This window comes from Arachis hypogaea, chromosome 19 (assembly GCF_003086295.3).
Source record: "Arachis hypogaea cultivar Tifrunner chromosome 19, arahy.Tifrunner.gnm2.J5K5, whole genome shotgun sequence".
In the NCBI taxonomy this organism is placed as follows: domain Eukaryota; kingdom Viridiplantae; phylum Streptophyta; class Magnoliopsida; order Fabales; family Fabaceae; genus Arachis; species Arachis hypogaea.
Genome location: NC_092054.1, coordinates 18,639,608 through 18,659,297, shown reverse-complemented (window position 1 = coordinate 18,659,297; position 19,690 = coordinate 18,639,608). Strand labels below are relative to the sequence as shown.

Below are 19,690 nucleotides of genomic sequence, written 5' to 3'. Positions count from 1 at the left end.
TGAAATTTTTACTATAGTCAAAGTATTACATACACCAATTTTCTAGGATTCACACAATCTATCTGGACACACAAGTTTCTTCCTAAACTTGACTTGGTTATGCTAATACTTAAACTCTTTACACTAGGTGCTTACCCAACTTAGCAAGGGACACCACACAGGTACTTGATACAAGACAGAAAATACAACTAAAAGAAATCTGAAATCACTCTTGGCTTTTCTCTCAAGTGTTTCAGTCAGCCTTTTTACTCTTAGGCTTTTTCTCAATGTCTCTCTTTCAACCTTTTATCTCTCAAAGAAAATACAGAAAGATATATATTGAAACTGAAACAACAAATAGTAAAATATGAAGGAGATTGATGATTCACAGCTTTAACTCTATGCACTGAATCCAGCATCTAAACTCATAACTTCATTTTTCATCTTGACAAAGTGCTCCCTTTAGTGTAGGTGCAATGCTTCCAATATTTCCAACTTAGTAGTGAGGTTTCACACACAGCTCTCAATTCGGGATCTCTCTCCTTGAGTCCCAACCAGAAACATTTTTTTCTTATTGTACCTTATATTGAGTCACAGTTGGAGTTTCTATCAAGTCAACTTCTTGGACCTTGAGCTTGCATGGTTCATCCCTTCTCTTTCTTCAATCAATCCCTAAATTAGGGATTTCAATTTGAAATATTTGTTTGACTGAAAACAACATGTCAACAGATGTGAGCTTACTCAATGATAATCCCAAATTCAAACCATTGAAAGTGTGCTTTGACTCCAAGTAACTTTTTAAGCCATTGATTCACAGCAATGAAAATCATAAACTACTTTCTCCATTTATCCCAAAGTGGCGTTACAGAGATATGAAGAAGTGAAGAAATTAACTTGCATGTAAATAGAAATAAATCATCTTTATCCCCCGACTTAGCTTAGCTTGCTTTGATTAGGGCGATTAAATATTTGCTTTTGTGATTTACCTTTCTCTTTCTTTCTTCCCTGGTGAATGAACCAGGAAGAAGCTTTCTCTTTCTTTCTGCATGAAACTGACCGAAGAAAGCATTGTGAATTGGCTTTGGTTGACTTCAACTTGGATGAATTGACTTGGGCTTGGATTGGCTTGACTTTCCATTCAGCCTAATTGATTTTTTTGTTTTATTTTTTTGGGCTTTGTTTGAGAGTTAAAGAATCCACCAACAACCTTTATTTCTTGGTTTCATTGCTTTGGGTTACTGCTTCTTTAATTTTCTTTTGACCTGCAACATTAACTAAAGCAATCAAAACTAATTGAGTGTTTAATCCAATAAATCAATGTTTGTCATCATCATTTAAATTAGTTGAATTCTCAACTCAACAGTTTTTCACAAGTCAATTGATAGGTTGTGTTATAACTATGTAAATTAAAACTAACAAATTTGATTTACACTCATTCTATTTATTTATTGGTAGAAAATGAGATGACTACATAAATTTTGAATAAATATACTAATTATGTTATCTTTTTAATGATATTTTTATTAACAAATTTTCATTTTAATATCATATATAATACAAATATTTTATATATACACATATAATGGTTATATACATTTTTTTTATTCTAGTCGATTGAATTGTGAAAACCCATATTGCTTTGATGACTTCAATCAATTGGGTAACAAGAACAATCGATTGAATTAGAAAAAATCCACATGCCTTGCAAAATTTAATCAATTGTGTAGTAATTCTAATCCTTTTGAATTTTGGAAAATTCAGAAATTCAATCGATTGTGTTGTATGTCCAATCGATTGAATTTACAAGAAACACAATTTCACGAGCGTTTACGAATGTAACAGATTAAGGATAAAATTTTAATTGATTAGGATTGTCAAAATATTTATTACGATTCTTGGAAGATGTAATTCGTTATTGTTTTTGTTCTTAATTATTGATAAATATGATAGATAAATAATAAAATAATAATTTATAAAATAAAAAATAAATTTTATAATTAAATAATATATAAAAGATCAATTCATAATTATAATTAATTAAGCACTATTTAATATTTATTAAAAAATTAAAAAAATATATATGTTGTTATGGGACCATCGATTATATCTTTCAGATAAGCTTCAGTGTGCTTTGTCCCCTGAAGCACGTGCAGGGGTTATTGATTAAATATGGCAAATGTGATCATGATAATGAATTTAAGTTTGAATGATTTTTTTTGTTTTTGTAAAATACTATCTATTTTGGGTCATGTCATATTCACAAAATGGTTATAGTTTTGTTTTGCATTAAAATGCATACAAAGTATTGATATACTTTATATCCATTTTGGTTAAATTCACATACAAAACATAAACAAAATGAAAACGTCCCCATTTAATTTTATAGAAAAAAAAAAAACAAAAAATTCATCACTTGTTAATTAAGGACTAATGTAAGTAGGTTTATCGATTATGTTGTAGGGGATATCACTGCTAATTAAAAAGCAACACAAGAATAATGATTTGCCACCTAATCAATTTTCCCTCCTCATGATAAACGTATACTTTTTGTCTAAAAAAAATTTAAATTTTTAAATTAATTAATACAAAAATAGTTGCAATGTAATTTGCTTAGTTAGGTGATTTAGCATTCAATGACAATATTAATAAATTATCTGGTCTTTGCCTTTAAAATGAGATAATGTTTATGTCATTCTAAAAATTTTTAACTAAAATTTTAAAACAAAAGCTAACACACAAATGTTGAGTTTTTGGGTTAAAGATTGGTGTTTAATGTTTAGGAATTAGAATTTATGGTTCAAGGGATAAGATTAGATTTAGGAATAGCCAAATAGAATCCATGATTTAGAATGATTTAGGTTTTAGATTTTATACATGTTTGGTTTACAATTAAAATTCAGAATTAAGGTTAAGAATTTAGGATTTAAAGTTTATGGTTTACGATTTATGATTTAGATCTAGGATTTAGGAATTACGATTTAGAATGTACAATTTAGAATTTAGGATATACGGTGTAAGATTTAACGTTGAATATTTATAAATAAGTGTTTACGGTTTAGGCGATATACGTTTAGTATTTAAAATATTAATTTAAATAAACCTTTTGAAATAATTATAGAAATTTAGTAGAAATACGATTAGAATAATAATTACTTAGTAATAAAAATTTTAATTAGTAATATATACTTTGAAAAATATATTAATTTATTTATACATGTTAATGTATATACATAATTTAATTCTTTTATATTAAAATAAGTAATTATTAATAAATATTTGAAAGTTAAGTTTAATTTTTCATGTGTAAATAAAAGAAATTAATTCATGAAAAAAGAGAAATTACATTCTATGTGAGTTTAGAAGAATTATTTTAGTGAGTACATAGTCTTTTTGCAAGCTTAACAACTCACAAAAACACTTCCAGAATTCAGTGGAGCAAAAGGGGCAAAATAGGCTATACATTAGTCCTTAATCAACCATTGATGAATTTTTTATCTTTTTTTATTTTTTTCCTATAAAAATGATGTTTTCATTTTGTTTGTTTCATATATGAATTTAACCAAAATGGATGTAAAGTATATGAATACTTAGTACGCATTTTAATGCAAAACAAAAATATAACCATTTTGTGAATGTAACATACTCAAAATGGATAGTATTTTACAGAAACCAAAAAAACCATTCAAACTAGGCCCATCATCATAATCACATTTGATATACTTAATAACCCCTTCACGTGCTTCAGGGGACAAAACACACTAAAACTTACCTGAATATTATCAGACATTGTCCTCAATTCTTCTCTCTACACACTTGTCACACACTACTCTTGACAACAAAAACATACAAGTGTAGAAAGAATCTTCCTAAACTCACCTTTATAAAAACTTTTTTAATAACTTTATCATGTGCCCTAACAGCACATATTAGCTAAATCCATTTAGGGATTACATGCACATAATTCATCAATATTAACTTTACACGTTGAGACACTTTATAGCCTCTGATTCCCAATTCAAGGACATACATATAATACATTAACTTACTAAAATGTGGGTGAACAATCTAAAGATATCTTAGTCGAAATATATTCGGATGAGTTTGCGAGTTAAGGTTTTTGAAGAAAAGGGAGTGGAAATAAGATTTGAGAAATAAAAATTATTCATAGTTAATGTTCGCCTTTCACTCCCCTTCCAAAACCGAAAAATCACAAACGCATTTGGTTTACACAAATTTAACAAGGTCACCGAAGCAACCATATATATGTGTGTGGTTCACCCTTGATTCACCTTGCATTAGCCTTGCCTTCCTTGTGTGGAGACTGATGCTCTATACAGATCTTTTTTTTTCTTCATTAATTGAATAAATAGAGGTTAGCTGAAACCATAATTACAGGAAAATAACCAGTACTGCTATCAGCACAGCAATTGTAAAAACTAGAGCCTGCAAAAACAATGAGAGTTGGTCATAACATCAGATTAGTGGCTCCCATGAGAATATATATATATATATATATATAAAGCAGCAGCAGAAGCAGCTAACAACAAAAATGAAATATACACTAGAAATTAGAGAGGATAGATTGAGAAACAAACTGCTAAAACTGTAAATTCCCTCTCAAGTATAACACTTACAGCAATTGCAGAAGCAGCAAGTCCAGCACGCTCTCTTGGGTCTTTATGATAGTAATTTCCAAAATAGAGAATTGTAGCATAATACCACAGCAATGGGCATGCAAATCCTAACAGAAGACTGGCAACAAAAGTAGGAGATCAGGAAAATATGCAAACATTAGATTATGCAGCCTAAAGAAAATGGGAAAGAATGAATCTGTGCATAATAACTCACGAGAACCATCCAATTCCACAGCCAAAACATGGAAGTGGCTTGTCAAATTTTCCCAATTGTGGATCTTCTGAATCCCTGATTGGAGCATAATCCCCGTTCCCTTGCTCAGATGTATCCATCTAGAGCCCTATGTATATAGACTCAGCTTCAGCAGACTATTTTTCAACTTGTAGCATTAATAATTTCATAGAGGCAAACATGGAAGATATCATAATCTGAAAGGGGACCTGGGAATAAAATGAAGCAGAAACAGAAAATATAGAAACAAGTCATTCAACTAGCAAGTAAAAAAAATTATAATGACAAGTCTTATAGAAAATTAGACGAGCACTGATATATATCATTTCAATTGCATTTCCATCAAGCTATGATAAATTTCCAATAACCAAAAGAGGCTTTCCTATTGTTTCTAAAATGAACAGCTTCTTAGTGATAAACTTTTTAACTAAGCATTGACAAGCACCCTAAAAAATAGGGGGGGGGGGGGGGAAATAGTACCTATGGAGGAGAATTGGCAGCACATATCACTAAAACCCAGAGGAACCTGCAAATGAACATTGTTAGCATATTGATCCATATATAGATGCAACAGTCAAGGGAAAATCCCCCCCTCCCTCCCAAAAAAAAAAAAAAAACGAAATAAATAAATAATTGATGACATTGGATGCGAAAAACAGCGTGTATTATGCAACATGTATTTCAAGCATTACAGCAAACACATGGCAGACAAAAAAAATCGATGAACATAAAGTTGATGAACTAATAACAACATCACCACAATAAGAAACCCTAAAACTCAACCCAAAGTTGAGCATCATAAAATAAAAATCATGAGAGATTTCAAACAACACAAAAATAAACACGGGAAGCAATAATAAAATTAGAGCTCTAAAGAACTAGAACTACAGGGCCAAAATCTGAACCTCAAAAGAAAAAGATGTGAAAAAAATTGTCTCTGACCGTCTCTGGTGATGAACCTCCCACGGCGGCAGCGAACAGCTCGCGAGGAGGACCAGCTGGTTCACGAGCTTCTTCTCTCGCGAGCGGGACGGCGTGCTGACAACACAGCTTCGCCGGCGACGGGATGATGAACGGCGAGAAAGGGAGGAAGCAACGGCAAAATGAGAGAAATGGCGTGCTAGGGTTTTCTAGTTTGGGAGAGGAGGGTTCTTCTTCTTCCAAGGCTGTGTTTGGTTTTATGATTTTTTCCTGCCACTTTTCTACTCGTTTGGGCCTTAAGTAGTTAAGGGAGTTTAAGTTATCTTTCTTTGACGAAAAGCAAGGAAAAGAATGAACAATAGTGGACTTATTTTGATAGGTACCTTTTTATTGTTTAAAATACGAAAAATACTCGATGATCGTTAGAAGACAACTTTTATATATATATATATATCATGTCACTCTTATATAATAATTGAAATCAAAATTTTTCTTCTAAAATTAATGAGTCTTCGCTTTTCCTTTTTCTCTCATTCTTTTATCTATTCTGTCTCTCTTATATATCATTATCAATAACTAATTATAAATTTAACAATTAAAATATGCAACATAAAATTCTCTAATTCAAATTAAAATTTAAATATTAAAATTAAAATTGAAATATAATTATATTATATTACTAATTTAACAATTAAAATATATCACGTAACTCTCTCTTATTAAAATTAAAATGAAATATTTCTTTCCAAAATTAATAAACTTTCTTCCTCCATTCTCTTATCTATTCTTCCCCTTCTTTATTTTTTTTCTACTTTTTCACTCTATATATAACTTATAATTTATATTACTAATTTGACAAACAAAATATGCTACTAGATATTCTTTAATTACAATTAAAATAAAATCTTTTTCTCTAAAATTAATAATTTTTCTCTATATTTCTCCTTCTTTTTTATCTTTCTCTCTCATTTTTTATCTCTCTCTATATTTTTATTCTATCAAAAATAAAATTAATAAAATAATATAATTCAAATAAATTCATAAAATTATAAAAAATACATTAAATATATAATTAAATATAATTAAAATATACTCTATAATATTATTCACATAAAAAATATATTATTATTATTATATGCATATTTTTTAGTTTTTTTTGTTTAGTTTTAAGTTTTTATTGCTTATCTTTTTAACCTATATTTTTACTTCCCTTTCTTCAAATATTTATTACATATAATTTGAAAAGAATACTAATATTGTGATTAATAATTAAAATCAAGATTCAATTGTTTCAAAAGAAATAATTTTGAGTTAATTTCATAACTGTCAACATAAAATTTTTTTATACTAATATCTAATTATATATATATATATATATATATATATATATATATATATATATATATATATCAAAAAAATTTTTAAATAATAAATATGAAAATTAATTATTTTTATTTGTACAACAAACTTAAAACCTAATCAAATGTAAAATTATAAACATTAAATTCTTTCAAGTTTTAGATAATGAATATTAAAATTAATTTTTAGTAAAAAATTAAACTTTCACATGAAAATAATAACTAAAAAGCTTATTATTTGATTTTTTTTTATCTATGAAGACTCTGATCTTCTTAGCTAACAGGAACTTTTGTCCTCTACGACTTTTTTACAAAAGTAGTTTAGTTCTATAAATCTTATCTACTATAATCTATATTATCAAGACAAAGTCAGCATAGTTTCAAAAGATTTATATTTTCGTAATGTTATTATAGGCAAAAACGCTAGTAATATTTAAAAGCATGAACTAAAAGTGTGTTACTAGATTGTTAGATAAAATATTGAATTAATGATTAAAAATGTTAATTAAAAATAATAAATTCTATTGATTCTTAAAAATTTCTCTTAAAATATTATTAAAAAGAATATTTTATCGCTATTCATTATAATAAAGATAGTAATAGTTGAATTTTTATCTATAAGAGTAAATTATTAAATTAGTTCTTAAATTATTACACGATTTTTAAATTAGCTCCCAAAAAATTTTTTTAATTAAATTTATCTTTAAAAAATTAAATTAGTCATATTAATTATTCTATCACTCCTTTCTCTATTAGCGTTAACAAAAGTTGACGTGACACATTAAATTACACGTCACAATAGAAAACGAGGTCATTTTAAATTATAGAAAAATGAGTGCATCAAAATGGCACCATATCATTGGTTACTAATTCCTCACACACTCACTCAAAAAAACTCTCCATTCATCTAGTGAAAAGCGTTGAGCAGAAGAGGAGGGGAGGCAAGGCGGTGGTGGAGTAGACGCAGAGACAAGTCGGTGATGGAGGCAGAATAGCGCACAACAACGATAACTCTTTCAGCTTCATCAACTATGTCACCTTCGTTGTGCTTATCGCTTTCTCCCTTCGCTCTTCTTGCTAGGCGTCATCAGCTCCCCTCATTGTCGTTGCCAATTTCTTCTCTTCCAATCTCTTTCTTTTTTTCTCGAGTGATTCTCTGGTCCTTTATAATCTTAACCTCAATACAGTCCCTGAACTTAATCCGAATTAATATGTGGATAAACTTAATTTGTTTGTACTTCTGTTAGTAAGTTTTTGCTGGTTGAATTTGTAACGAATTATGAGCTTTTTTAGATTTGTGATAGATGTGTGTCATCATTTGAAATAGAAAAAACAATATATGGTACACACTCTTGTAGGTTGTCTTGGGATTTCTGCACTAAGCAATTTTGTCAAATATGTTGACATACTTGATTGTTAGTGAGCTAGTTGCGTGTACTGTATGTACATGGTGCTAATATGAGGAGTCTGTAGTGTAATTTTATTGTTTAAGGAGTTAGTTAAGAGATTGCCTAGTTAGCAAGTAGTTAAGATGGTGTGAAAGATCTGACTTTAGATATTTATCAGATAGCTAGTGATAGAGAGTAGTATAAATAGTTAACTTAAGTGTATTTGTTCTTTGTAGTTCATTATTCTTATGAATCATTCTTAAATTTTCTCTCACAAACTCTCTTCCTCCTCTATTCTCTCTTGACATGGATCACCAATTTTTTTCTCATGGTGCAGTGAGCGTAGAATCAAGAGTAGCTTGAGGTTGTGATCGAAAGGATACATTTTTTTATTCGAATAGGAGCATTTTCTAACATTTTTTTGGACTTGAATCCTCGAGATGATGAACTCAGATCCAATAAACTCGTTAAGTTCACAAAATGTGAATTTAGGAAGCATTGATTTGCAGAGTTTGGCGCAATTGGTTGCACATATCTATGCGATACAGAACGCAGCCACAAAACTGAATCTGAATCCGTTGATGGATCTGATGAGTCCGTATTACTTCCATCTGGGAGAGAGTCCAGGAGTTCCTCTCATTGCTAAGGTACTCAACCATCAAAACTATCACAGATGGTCTAAGGATATGTGGTTTGCATTGAAGTCTAAAAATAAGGTTTGCTTCATCAACGGATCCATTCATGAACTTGATAAAGATGATCCAAGTTTTAATGCGTGGGATCGCTGCAATACCTTTATAGTATCATGGATTAAACTGTCTCTGAGTCAAGATATAGCGCAAAGTGTGTTGTGGAATCGAAAGGAACTGAACTTGTGGAATGACTTGAAGCGTCATTTTCACCAGGGTGATGTGTTTAGAATTGCAGATCTAGAGGAAGAAATGTTCTTGATTAGATAAGAGGATATGAGCATCACAATGAATTTTACCAGATTGAAGGTTATTTAGGAAGAGCTAAAGAATTTGAGGCCATTACCGAGTTGTGCGTATGATGATGACTGCGAGTGCCTTGAAACGGTGAAGAGATATAGGAAGGACACTTACGTCGTAAGGTTCTTGCGAGGATTGAACGAGCAATATGGAAATGTATGATCACAGATCATGCTTATGAAGAGCTTGCCTGATGTGGAGAGTGCTTTATTATTAATGATGCAGCAAGAGAGACAATCATTAAATCCAGAGAGCTATGATCCGAAAGCTCTATTAAGTGTTGCTGATAAAACGGACTCAAATACCTCTTAAGAGTACTCTACGAGAGACAGAGGTCGTGGATATGGAGCTAGCAGAGGTGCAAAGAAGCTGTGTTCTTATTGTGGTAAGAGTGGCCACTTGGTAGACACATCTACAAGAAGCATGGTCTGCCACCACATTTGAAAGATTTGAAGCGTCAAGAAGTTGCGAAAGTCAACAATATTACTTTTGAGAAATATGAAGTAAAGAATAGCAACACAATTTCATTTTATGAAGATGATGGTGAAGATTCAAGTGAAAATTTTACTCCAGATTAAAAGAAGGCATTACTAGCACACTTGCAACAAAATGGAGCTCAACCAATTCATAGCACTAATCAGGTTTCTAACTCTACAAGAGGTAAAAATATTATAATGACCATAACTTCTCACAAAGGAGCCTCTTGGTAATTGACACAGGGACTACCATTCATGCCACAAATGATCTAAACTTGTTTCATATATATAAGTAAATTAAACCCACAAGAGTAAAATTTCCAAATAAATACACCTTAGTAGCATGCATAGTTGGTACAGTGATTTTTTCAAATTTGTTGTACCTAACTGATGTGTTGTACTTGTCATCATTTTTTTACAATCTAGTGTCAATTTTTCATCTGTTTAATTCCTTAAATTGTCAGTTTGTGATTAATAGATTTGGTTGTGAGATACAAGATTACAAGACTCAGATGAAGATTGATGCAACTAATGTACAAGATGGCTTGTATACAATGAAATCAGAACAAATAGACTTCCTAAAATAATTTACATGAGTATTTTTAGTCATAACAACTAACAATTAGGTGCAAGTATGACTGATATTTCAGCATCTGAACTTTGGCACTTGAGATTGGGCCATGTCCCATTCAATGGATTAAATATAATGCAAAAATTATATCCATCAATTGGTCATATTAATAAAATTAAGTTGATAAAGTCCTGTAATGTTTGTCACTTTGCAAAGCAAAAGAGACTCTCATTTTTCATTAGCAACTCCTACTCAAATGAATGTTTTGATCTAATTCACTTAGACATTTGGGGTCCCTTTGCAACTCCTTCCATAGATAGACACAAATACTTTCCAACAGTAATGGACGATTGTAGTAGGTTCACTTGGACATACTTTTTAAAACTCAAGTCTAAAGCTACTACACTTGTCCCACAGTTCATTCAAATAGCTAAAATTCAATTTGGTAAAGATGTTAAAATAGTTAGGTCTGATATTAGAAAAGAGTTTTAATTGGTTAACTTTTATGCATCTAATGAAATTATACATCAAACCTATTGTGTTCAAACTCCACAACAAAATGGTATAGTGGAGCGAAAGTACCAACATATTTTGCAAGTTGCTAAAACTCTTTTATTTCACTCTCTTGTGTCAAAATACTACTGGACTATGGCATTAGTTCAGGTTGTACAAGTGATTAATCGATTGCCTAGTAAGTTGTTAAATGATCAATCACCTTTTCAGCTCTTGTATGAAAAAGTTGCTAATTTTAAGCATTTTAAAATTTTTAGTTGTTTGGCTTTTATTAGCACACTTCAAGTCAATAGAAAAAATTAGATGTAAGAGTTAGAAAAACTATTTTCTTGGGGTATAAACAAATTGTGAAAGGATATATGTTTTAGAATTTGAAAACCAGGAAAATTTTTTATTCTCGAGATGCTATTTTTTATGAAAATATGATTCCATTTGTTCAATGTATGAACCCTGTATCGGCTACAAGTCAATCACAATCCATCGTCACTAGAAATACTAATGTTCTATATGATGATGCCTTTTCAAATGTTCATGCATATGCAAACCTGCATATTTATAATGCACCCATGAATGCATCACAAAATGACACCACTACCGAGACATCTTTAGTTAGTGATATTTGTTGAATTTGAAGAACTATCTATATTTTAAAGATGATGAATAAACATTATTAATTGAATTAAAAGGCAATTATATGTGTAATTAGTGTGCTTAGTGTGCTGGAAATTAACTTAATAAAAACTAGTCTAAGAAGAAATAAAACAAGCCCAAATGACATCCACCCCACACAAACACAATCATGGCTCAAGATTTACTTGCTACCATCACATATTTCCTTCAAAGATAAAAAGAATGCTTCAGGGATCAAAGAAAGAAAGTGAGCCCAACAAACTAATGAAGCCCAATATTAATTCAAATAAAGCACTCATATCATATATTCAATTCAAAGAATGAGTGGAAGTGAAAGCAAGCAATGTGATAAAAAAACAAAGAAGGAAAGAAAGCAATTGGCCCAAGAACATAAACAAGTCCATATACAAACACAAGCCCAACGGTGGTCAATATTCAAATCTATTCATTCACTTAGATGGTAACTAAGTGATTCAAATTCCATTTCATTTGAACCATTCACTTCACCCCCGAACCAAGATTCTTTCTTCTCTCTCTTCTCTTTCTGTAATGTCACATCACTCTGAAGCAAGAAGAAAGAAAAGAAAATTTCTAGAGTTAGGACAAAGTGAAGAACAAAAAGCAAGCTTCCAATTTCAAGTAAGAAGAGAAGGTCAAAGGAACTATAACAAAAGGGAAGATCTCATTAGGAAGAAAATCACAAAAAGGAGATTTCTCCATTTATGCTTCATCAAGGATTGATGAAAAATTTCTTTGTGTTACAAGCACTGAATTGAAAAAATGAAGAAAGTGAAGTCAATGGTGCTTTGTGTCTTATCAATGGTCAAGAAATAAACTTGGGGCCAAAGTAAAGATGCACGGCCTATATTCAAGAAGCATGAAGAAAAAGATTGAAAGAGAAGATTGAAGGTATGGTTGAATGTCACTGCTTCTACCATCTCTCTGCCCTGTGAATGCTGCTGCTACATCTGTGTATTGGGAGAAGAGAACCAACATGTGCTGAAGCAAGGTTTCAAGCCATGGAAGCTTCACTCCTTTATAATAGGGGTGAACGGCCAAGGATTGAGTAAGGAGTAAGAGCACACGTTTGAGTTCCCATAGCTCTCTGAGCTGTTCTAGTTCTTCTCCTTCGTGGTTCTCATTTTGTATTTTTTTCTTAGCTTAGTCTGTCTGAGTCTCATTGAAAAAAGGTAAACATGGTAAAGTTTGTAAGAAAAATCCAATGAGAGAAAAAAGTTAGTGAGCTAAACTTGGAGAAAAAGCCTAAGCTATTTCAGAAATCCTTTGCAAGTATTTCTGTTTTGTATCATGATCCTGTGGGGATTCCCTTACAAGTTGGGTTAGCACTTTGTTGTTGAAAGTTAGGTTTGAGTCCTAGTCAAGTTCAGATTGGGTTAGAATTTGAACTTGTCCCAGATAGGATTGGGTAGATCCTAGGAAGAATTGGTGAATGTAATTCTGTTGAAAGATAGTGAAATTCCGTCACTATTGTGATGGAGACTAGATGTAGGCTACATTGCACTGGGTAGCCGAACCAGGATACATCTATGTGCCATTATCTATTCTCTTCTCTGTTTCTGGTTCTGCACTATAGGAGACAAAACTGAAGTATCTCCTACCACTTTAAAAGACAAAACCATAATCTATCATGTTTTCTACTTAAAGTTTCTCTACTAAACTCAAGGTTAAAAGCTAAAGAAAATGGAGGCCAAGATTCAACTCCCTTCTCTTAGCCACTGATAACTATCAATAGTAATATCATGCATTACCCCCACTAACATCTCACACATCAACTTCATCTACATTTGATGCACCTATTGTTATTTCTAATTAGTATAACATGCACACACCTAGAAGATCAACTAGGAAAAGATGAAAACCATTACATCTCAAGGATTTTCATTGTATGCAGACCACCTCTGACAAGCCTCACCAATTCTCAATTAGATACCTGATCTCAAACCACATTTCTTATTCACAATTATCACCCTCACATAAAGGCCTTTTCTATTACTGTGCTTGCCTTGCATGAACCTAAACACTATGATGAGGTCATAACTCATTCTAGTTGGAGAGATGCAATTAAAGCTAAACTAGATGCCCTGGAACTAAATAAGACTTGGATATTAACCACGCTTCCAGCAGGTAAGCACACTATTGGTTGTAGGTGGATCTTCAAAAATAAGTTCAAACCCGATGGCATTATTGAAAGACACAAGGCAAGATTCATTGCCAAAGGGTTCACTCAAACACCCGGGTTTGATTACTTTGACACTTTCAGTCGGTCATTAAAGCTACGACAATCCAGATTCTGTTGTATATTGCTGCTACTAAGAATTGGCATGTCCAACAACTAGACGTGAACACTGTTTTTCTCCATGGGAATTTGCACGAGGAAGTTCATATGAAGGTCCCACCAGGTTTATCCATTTTGCAGTCCAATCTTGTGTGTAAAGTGGAAAAATCATTGTATGGGTTAAAGCAAGCAAGTCGACAATGGCACGAAAAGCTATGCTCAAAGCTCTCTTATTATGGATATACGCAGAGCAAGCATGCATGATTATTCTCTTTTCACTAGAACCACTGACAATGACTTCACCACAATATTAGTCTACGTAGATGATCTCGTATTAGCTGGGAACAATTCGGGAGAAATTGAACGCATAAAAGGGTTGTTGGATGATGCCTTCAAGATCAAGGATCTTGAAAAATTGAAGTACTTTATTGGTATGAAAGTAGCTCGAAACAATTTCGGAATTGCTTTACATCAGCAGAAATATATGCTTGACTTGCTCTCTAAGTTTGATATGATTAATGCAAAACTTGTTTCTACTCCCATGGACTACTCTACCAAGCTGTCCAAGGATTGTATAGCCCTTTTCTCGGATGTTTCCTTGTATAGAATACAGGTTGGACATCTCTTGTACTTTATTAATACAAGACCTGACATTAGCTTTATTGTTGGCAAGCTAAGCCAGTGTCTTGACTGTCCCACAATTACCCATCATCAAGCAGCACTTAGAGTTCTCAAGTACCTGAAGCTTGCTCTAGCCCAAAGTCTTTTCTTCCCAACTTCCTCTAATTTGGTTTCAACTGTATATTCTGACTCTAATTGGGCCGGTTGCCCTGATACACAAAAATCTGTGACTGGAACGTACTTCTTTTTGGGGACGGCGTTAGTTTCATGGAAAAGCAAAAAGTAGGTGATTGTACCTTGTTCTTCATTGGAAGCTGAGTATCGAGCTCTTGCCTCTACTATCCGTGAAGCTCAATGGCTGGCATTCATGATAAAGAAATTTTGTATACCTCTTACCAAACCTATTCCTCTTTACTGTGACAGCAGCTTCGCACGTCACATAGCGGCCAATCCTGTATTCCACGAGCGCACAAAGTATATAACAGTTGATTGTCACATCGTACGTGAGAAATCTCATAATGGTTTGGTCAAATTACTTCCTATTAGAACTGATAAATAGGTTGCCAATGTGTTTACAAAACCCCTTTCCCTTGGTCCATTCAAGAGTTGTGTCTCCAAGCTTCGACTGTATGATCTCCATACATCCAAGCTTGAGGGGGTGTTGACATACTTAACAGTTAGTGAGTTAGTTGCGTGTACTGTATGTGCATGATGTTAATATGAGGAGTCTGTAGTGTAATTTTATTGTTCAATGAGTTAGTTAAGAAATTACCTAATCGGCAAGTAGTTAAAATAGTATGAAAGGTGTGACTTTAGATATTTATCAAATAGTTAATGATAGTGAGTAATATAAATAGTTAGTTCAAATGTATTTGTTCTTTGTAGTTTATCATTCTTATGAATTATTCTTAAATTTCCTCTTACAAACTCTCTTCCTCCTCTGTTCACTCTTGACACGGATCACCAATTTTATCTCAAAATAAGTATGTTGTGTAATCCATGTTAGTTTAGGAAGCAAGTTTCCTTTTTGTTTAGGCCATAAGAGTGCACCATGTGACTTGGTAGTATTCAAACCCAATTATTTGATTATTTCCACAATGGTCCGCTATTTTAATCACTCTCTGAAATGTGCATTTCAAGTTCTTCAATATTTGATAAATTATTATTTTTGTGATTTATTTTTCTTCAAAATCTCGTGCCTAGTTAAAGAAAACACTGCTGATAGTGGAATCTTCTAATCACAATACAACAACATAGTGGACAGTTTTGTCCTGTTTTGTTATGCAAACTTGGTTGAGATATTGTTCCTTTGCTCAAGATTCTAGAAGATTATTTATAGGACAAAGCAGTTAAAGTATTGGTTGGTGGATTTGGGTTAGGAAGTGTGATGCGTGGCAGAAGTTAGACCAATTAAGAGATTATAATATAGTAGAACAGCGTTGCGAGTATAGCTCTTAACCAGCAAAAATCTGCCTCATCAATTTAGAAAGGTTGTCACAAAAAGTTTAGAATAAAAAAAAAACTTGGAGTATGAGTCCCAGGTCGTCTCCCAACGAGTTGCTAGAAAGGGTGCTAAGTTATTAATCAGGAGTTTTCCGAGAATTTTGAGAGTTGAATGACAGAAAATAAATAATTATAATTAAGTGCAATAAAAATTAAAAGAAATTTATATTATTCAAAATAAAAAGCCTTGACTGGGGGAATGATTAATTGGAAGTTCTATCCTTGTTAGAATTTTCTCAAGTGTAGTATAAAGAGGTTGTTATTTTCACTTAGTTAACCCTTACTAAATAAAAGAAAGTCAGGTGATTGAGCTAACTCTTATTCGCAAATCCTAGTCCTCTCCCTTAGGAAGGTCTAGCGTTAGTAAATACAGAATTAGCCAACAACTTCCAATTTAACTAACCACTTGAGCATTCCAACTCAAGTGTCTCCTCTTAATCAACCCCCATATCAAGTAGGGAATCTACTCTATTGACATGAGTACCATCTTTGTTATTGGGAGTTTGGAATAGAAAAGAGACATGATAATTTAAAAATAAAGATTCAAATTAATTAAAAGTAAAAGTAATCCTTTGCATTAACAATCCATGAAAATAATCCAATTACCACTCTAAACAAGAATTAAGAATATGGAATAAATAAATAAAAGAGTAAAGAAACAAACTAGAATAGTATCTTCAACGGAGGTGATGACTTTTCAATATCCAAAAGCAAAAGCTTTAAACTAATAAACTATGAATGTAAAGAAAAACTAGAGGAAGAGTAATTCCCTCTCTAGATTCAGATCTAAAAATCTAAAACTATCCTAATGAGAATATGTGAATGTGTCTCGAGTCTCTACATGTTTCCTGGCTTTATTCTATGTTTCTGGGCCGAAAACTGGGTCAAAACTCGGCCCGAAATCACCCCAGTATTTTCTGTTATCTCTGCAGATCGCGCAGGTCACGCGTACGTGTCAGTCACGCGTGCGCGTCATTTGGCAAATTTTCTTGTCATGCGTATGCGTCAGGCACGCGCACGCGTCGCTGCAAATTTCTCCATTCTGCGCGCTCGCGTGAGCCATGCGTGCGTGTCGGTACTCGCTGGTCATCTCCTTAGTTTCTTGTGTTCCTTCCATTTTCGCAAGCTTCCTCTCCATTTTCTAAGTCATTCCTGCTCTATAAAGCCTGAAACACTTAGCACACAGATCACGACATTGAATGGTATAAAAGAGAATTAAAATATACTAATTAAAGATCTCTAGGAAGCAAGTTTTCAATCATAAAACAATACTAGGAAGGGATTATAAAATCATGCAAATCATATGAAGAAGTGGGTAAAGACTTGATGAAACCAGTCAATTAAATACAAGATAAACCATAAAATAGTGGTTTATCAACCTCCCCACACTTAAACATTATCATGTCCTCATGCTTAGCTCAAGGAGATAAAATAAATGAGTAGGGAAAAGTAAGACTCATGCAATGTAACCTATGTATGAATGCAACTATATGCTAAAATGATTTTGCCTACTTGGTTAAAAGTAAATAAGTTTTTCAAGACAAATATAAATCAAATGTCACTAATTAAAATTCATACAGTAAAAACAAGTAAACTTGTAAGAAGACAGCTCATGAAAGCAGGGAACATAGAATTAAGCATTGAACCCTTACTGATGGTGTATATGCACTCTAATCACTCAAGTGTATGGGGTAATTCACTCTAGTCTTCTCTAGTCATGCTTTCTAAACTTTGTTCTTCACCTAACCAATCAACAAATATTTAATGTACCAATGCAAGCATCATGAGGTCTTTTCAAGGTTATAATTGGGCTAAGGTAAAGGTGAGGGTATATATATGGCTAAGTGAGCTATAAATTGAATCCTTGATTAACCTAAGCTCTCACCTATACACACACTCTATATACTTTTAAAATCATGCCTAGCTACCCAATTTTTTTCCCACTTTTGTATCACATACTCATACATCAACTTTTCTCTTAACTTGTATCACACATGCATTGATTTTCCATTAAACTTAACATTGGGGTAATTTTGTCCCCTTATTCATTTATTTAATTACTTAATTATTTGAATTTTTTTAAAAGTAAAAGTAAAAATAACTTGATCAATGCACCTGGATTTTTAATTTTTCTAGTTTCACATAAGTAGGTACCCAAATTTCCAATATCTTATCAATTTGTAAAAAAAACATAACACATTCCCTTGTTAACCCATGTTCCCACAGTTTTTGTTCCGTGGGTTACCTGAAATTGTAGGTCGATCTCGGTCGAGACCTTTTGTGCTGGTCGGAACCGAAGTGTCCGGTTGGTGAATGGCGACCGGAGCTGGTGCGTCCGACTTGTTGGACTGGTTGTGCTGCTGATCCTTTGCCACCGAAGGGTGGGGGTACCTACAAGAGACTCCGATGCTTAAGTTAGCATGGGTATTAAACAGGTTTTTAGTAGAATCAGAGTATGAGTTATACCTGGGTGCTCCAGTGTATTTATAGTGTTGAGATGTGACCTTCGTTGGATAAGATAAGTTAGTTATCTCATCTTATCTTCATCTTTAGAGTTGAGGTCAGTGTATCTTCATTGGAACCGCCCTTATCTCTATAGGCTTAGGCCGCCTTAGGATTTGGGTCGTGTTCCTCTATTTGGGCCTTTTTCTGGGCTCTCTTGTTGATTTGGCCGAGCTCTCTGAGAAGAGGTCGGATAGTCTGACCTAAAGAGGTCGGTCGCTTTATCTCCAATCATCCCAAGTTGGATAGCTCGACCCAGGGTATGAACAGTGCCCCTGCTTGAGCTCGGTCTTCTTTTTGAGGCCGAGTCCTTGATTGAAGTCGAACTCAAGCACTTTTGTCGATTCCTTTCTTTGTAGAGTCTTTTTTGAATGTAGAACATTTTTCTCTAAAAGCGCGCGCTTTTATATCGGCGCTTTGGAAACGTGCGAGGGTTTAATGCCTTTATTAACATTAATTGCCCCGTTTCCCTTAGGCTCTCTTTATTTTGATTTTGCAAACCCAGAAACGGTTTCTCTCCTTCGGCCCTTTCGTAACTTCTTCGCATTTCTCCCTTCATTCTCTCGCTCTCAACTTTTCTTTGTGTTTGTTCTACTTCGCCTCCGTTGGTGCTTCACTTTGAGAGACGATTTCCTGCCCCGGCTTTCATCTTTCTTCAGAACTTTCCTCCTTTTTCCAGGTTTGGTTTCTACTTTCTGCTTCCTTACTTCTTTTTCCGCTTTGGCCTTTGATTTTTGATAAAGTTTTGGTTTTGCTTGAATCCTTGTTTGAAAAACTTGAATCTTTTTGCATTTGTCGTGCCTGTTTGTCACCGTGTGCTCTGGAGTTTTTTCATCTTCTGCATGATTGCTTTCGCTTAATGCTTTTAGGGTTTTCGCATGCTATCGTCTTTTCTGTTTGTGCTTTTGATGGTGGTTTTCGCCTAATTCTGAGAAAGGTTGTGTCTTTGGTGTTTTTCTGCATTGTTGATGTTTGATAGTGCTTTCGCTGGTAGACTGTAGAAAGATAGTTGCTTTGATGACTTTTGCGTTTTTTAACTTGATGGACGAAATGCTTGCTACTTTAGGTCTTCTTTCC

At 33.0% G+C, this 19,690-nt stretch overlaps 2 protein-coding genes and 1 long non-coding RNA gene across 7 annotated transcripts; 2 read left to right on the top strand and 1 right to left on the bottom strand.

Moving 5' to 3' along the window:
• Positions 1 to 3,842: 3,842 nt before the first annotated feature.
• LOC112776641 (large ribosomal subunit protein eL20z) lies at positions 3,843 to 6,134 on the bottom strand. Of its 5 annotated transcripts, none has more exons than XM_025820866.3 (5): positions 5,751 to 6,134; positions 5,326 to 5,371; positions 4,828 to 5,054; positions 4,614 to 4,731; positions 3,843 to 4,422 (listed from the first exon to the last, which is right to left on the bottom strand). In XM_025820866.3, the coding sequence occupies exons 3-5, from the start codon at positions 4,944 to 4,946 to the stop codon at positions 4,369 to 4,371; spliced, it is 291 nt and encodes a 96-aa protein (XP_025676651.1). In that variant the 5' UTR covers positions 4,947 to 5,054; positions 5,326 to 5,371; positions 5,751 to 6,134; the 3' UTR covers positions 3,843 to 4,368. The 5 variants fall into 5 exon arrangements, with proteins under 5 accessions (XP_025676651.1, XP_025676650.1, XP_025676653.1 ...); XM_025820865.3 differs by having other exon boundaries at positions 5,788 to 6,126; XM_025820868.3 differs by having other exon boundaries at positions 4,828 to 4,954; positions 5,788 to 6,126.
• Positions 6,135 to 8,008: 1,874 nt separating this feature from the next.
• On the top strand, positions 8,009 to 10,425 carry LOC114925885 (uncharacterized). The gene is made up of 2 exons (XR_003815735.2): positions 8,009 to 8,272; positions 8,850 to 10,425. It is a non-coding gene; the product is annotated as an uncharacterized lncRNA (long non-coding RNA).
• Positions 10,426 to 14,222: 3,797 nt separating this feature from the next.
• Positions 14,223 to 14,894, top strand: LOC140182179 (uncharacterized mitochondrial protein AtMg00810-like). The gene has a single exon (XM_072228309.1). It carries the CDS (start codon positions 14,223 to 14,225, stop codon positions 14,892 to 14,894), a length of 672 nt encoding a protein of 223 aa, XP_072084410.1.
• The last annotated feature ends 4,796 nt before the right edge of the window (positions 14,895 to 19,690 follow it).